We start from the raw sequence: 2,605 nt of genomic DNA, 5'->3' as shown, positions 1-2,605 counted from the left end.
TTTAATATCCAGTGTCTATGCTGTGTATTCTCAAGAGATTTGACCTAGCATAACTGTTCTTACAATTTTGTGGTAAAGAATGAATACAAGTAAAAATTGAGCAAAACCTTACAGATGACATATGCATCACAGATCAGGGGTTTTCTTTTTTTTTAATAAATATTTTTTTAAAGAGAGAGTGAGAGAGGGAGAGAGAGAAAGAGAGAATTTTAATATTTATTTTTTTAGTTATTGGCGGACACAACATCTTTGTTTGTTTGGCCGCACGCATGCAAGGCGAGCGTGCTACCGCTTGAGCCACATCCCCAGCCCAGGGGTTTTCCTATTCCTTTTCCAGGCAAAGGAGAGCCTACTGCCACTGGAGTCTCTGCTCATGAGCAGAAAGGGGCTGACAGCTGGGAAACACCCAGAGATCCACAGAGATGTGTTTAACAGCAGCCAGTGGGGATTATACAAAATAGCCAAGCAAACCTGAAAGATGCAGGAAAGTGTGTAAAAGGAGACAAAGGTGCTCACCAGGAGGAGGATGGTTTTGGTGGCTCTGGACTCAGGGGAGGACCTGAGGGAGCTGGACTTATGAACGTGCTGCATTCTCTGCTTGTGCCTGTGCAGGATGAGCACCATGGAGCTGTTGGCCCAGATCATGAGCCCCACACACACGACATCAGGGAAGGTTAGCAATGCTGCATGCAGTGAGTCTGTGGTTGCGTCATGACGAACACTAGAACAGTATACGAAATCTTTTAGAATTGTGAAGTTTTTGTTGCTTCTTCTCCCAGTCATGAACATAAAAAAAATAACATTTACAAGGAGATATAGGATCCAGCTCAGGTATATGGAGGAGCCAATGTACATGGGAGCTTTCACTTTAAGCTCTGCCAACCTGGAGTCACCAGGACTGATCTTAATGGCCTGGAAGACACCCAGGAGGCAGGTGCTGCCCATGGATACACCCCTGCCCACCCTGTGAAGATAGAAAAACAGCTTGCATTCAAAATCACTGAGGAAATCTTTCACTCCAAAAGCTGCCATTGTCTGGGGAACTCCTCTACACAGGAGAGCTAACAAGTTGGCCACAATCAAGTGATGAAGAATCAAGTCTGTGTGTCTTACTCTGCACCCAGTGAAGTAAAGGACCAGGTAATGGAGGAGAAGAGAGGAATTGCCCAGAATTCCAACCACAGTCTGTGCCAGGAAGATGATGCCTAGAGCCACATCACTGGCCGCCATCCTGCCAGTTCCTTGGTTTCCCAGCTGGAGGGTCCTGCAGGGGAACAGGAGGCCTGGGCTGCATGTGTCCTCTCAAACAAAATCCAGCATTCCCACTGTGAAATTTTACTTAAGGTTTTATTTTCATTATCAGTTTTCTTTTGTACCAGAGATTGAACCCAGGGACACTTAAACCACATCCACAGCCCTGTTTAAATTTTATTTAGAGATAGGGTCTTGCTGAGTGGCGTAGGGCCTCGCTAATTTGCTGAGGCTGGGTTTGAACTCTCAATCCTCTTGCCTTAGCCTCCTGAGTCCCTGGGATTACAGGTGTGTGCAACCATAACTGGTTCACTAGCAGGGTTTAATGAGGTTTGTATAAATAGTTAAGGCATGAAGTGTGTATAAATTCCACCTATGAAGGCAATACATGGTGATTCTTTCACAAGTATAGGCAGGTGCTGAGATGGCTTTGAGTGACAACCAGGAGAATTTATGAACACAGAGATGAAGTCTCTGTCCATATGCATACTCTGATCAGGTGCCAAGAGGGGTCTTGAAACTGGCTGACTGTTTACAGAGAGGGTAGATGAATCCCCAAGCATTCCTAAAGCTAACGAGGTGGGTTCTTCTATCATTCTAGCTTGTTTTTTACTATTACTTTTGTATATTTCTAATATCTTCTAAACTCATATTTTGTAGCTTCTTATGTTGATGTTTCCATTTCTTTGTAAAGTTTTATTTCCTGTACATGCTACAGCAATTATGGGGGAACCTTTAGATGTTTTAGTAACTGCAGGTGCACTGAGGGAACTATAGCAGACACCTGTCCCACAGTGAGTCACCTGCAATGAGACAGGACTGGCTCCACATCAGGACAGCTACCCTGTAACTCACTTGGCTGTGTATTAGGAACACAAGCTCAATGGCCCTCATCACATAAATGCTGCCCATTTCACAGGCCACATCCTCAGCTTTGGGGCACAAAGAATTAACTTGGAATAAAAATGTGTAGTCTAAATATAAAATATTCACTTATTGAATAAGTTACATATGAGTTCATTAATATCTAGCCAGGTATAACTCTTCCCAGGAAGCAAGGTTGGGGAATGGTATTTCAATGGAAACCACCTACCCAAAGCACCAAAGTTAGGCATGAAAACTTTTATATTTAAAAATGGAAATATCAGAATTTCTGTGGTATTTCAATGCCTACATTTAGCAGACTTTGCTGTTTAAAGAAATTTTAGGTTCACAGAAAATTAAACAGACAGCAAAGAGATTTCCTACATCTGCCTTGTGGACTCATAGCCTGCTCCACCATCAGACTCCTAGAACAGATGATGCATTTGTTGCAGTGAAGAAAGTATTGTCGACGACACGATGACAAATCTCT

The 2,605-nt window shown here is 43.2% G+C and overlaps 1 protein-coding gene across 1 annotated transcript; it reads right to left on the bottom strand.

Moving 5' to 3' along the window:
• Positions 1 to 285: 285 nt before the first annotated feature.
• On the bottom strand, positions 286 to 1,230 carry LOC101975103 (vomeronasal type-1 receptor 4). Its single transcript, XM_021721127.2, has one exon. It carries the CDS (start codon positions 1,228 to 1,230, stop codon positions 286 to 288), a length of 945 nt encoding a protein of 314 aa, XP_021576802.2.
• Between the last annotated feature and the right edge of the window lie 1,375 nt (positions 1,231 to 2,605).

This window comes from Ictidomys tridecemlineatus, chromosome 15 (genome assembly GCF_052094955.1).
Source record: "Ictidomys tridecemlineatus isolate mIctTri1 chromosome 15, mIctTri1.hap1, whole genome shotgun sequence".
Classification (NCBI taxonomy): domain Eukaryota; kingdom Metazoa; phylum Chordata; class Mammalia; order Rodentia; family Sciuridae; genus Ictidomys; species Ictidomys tridecemlineatus.
Note: the sequence above shows the minus strand (reverse complement) of the source record. Positions and strands in the feature narration are given on the sequence as shown.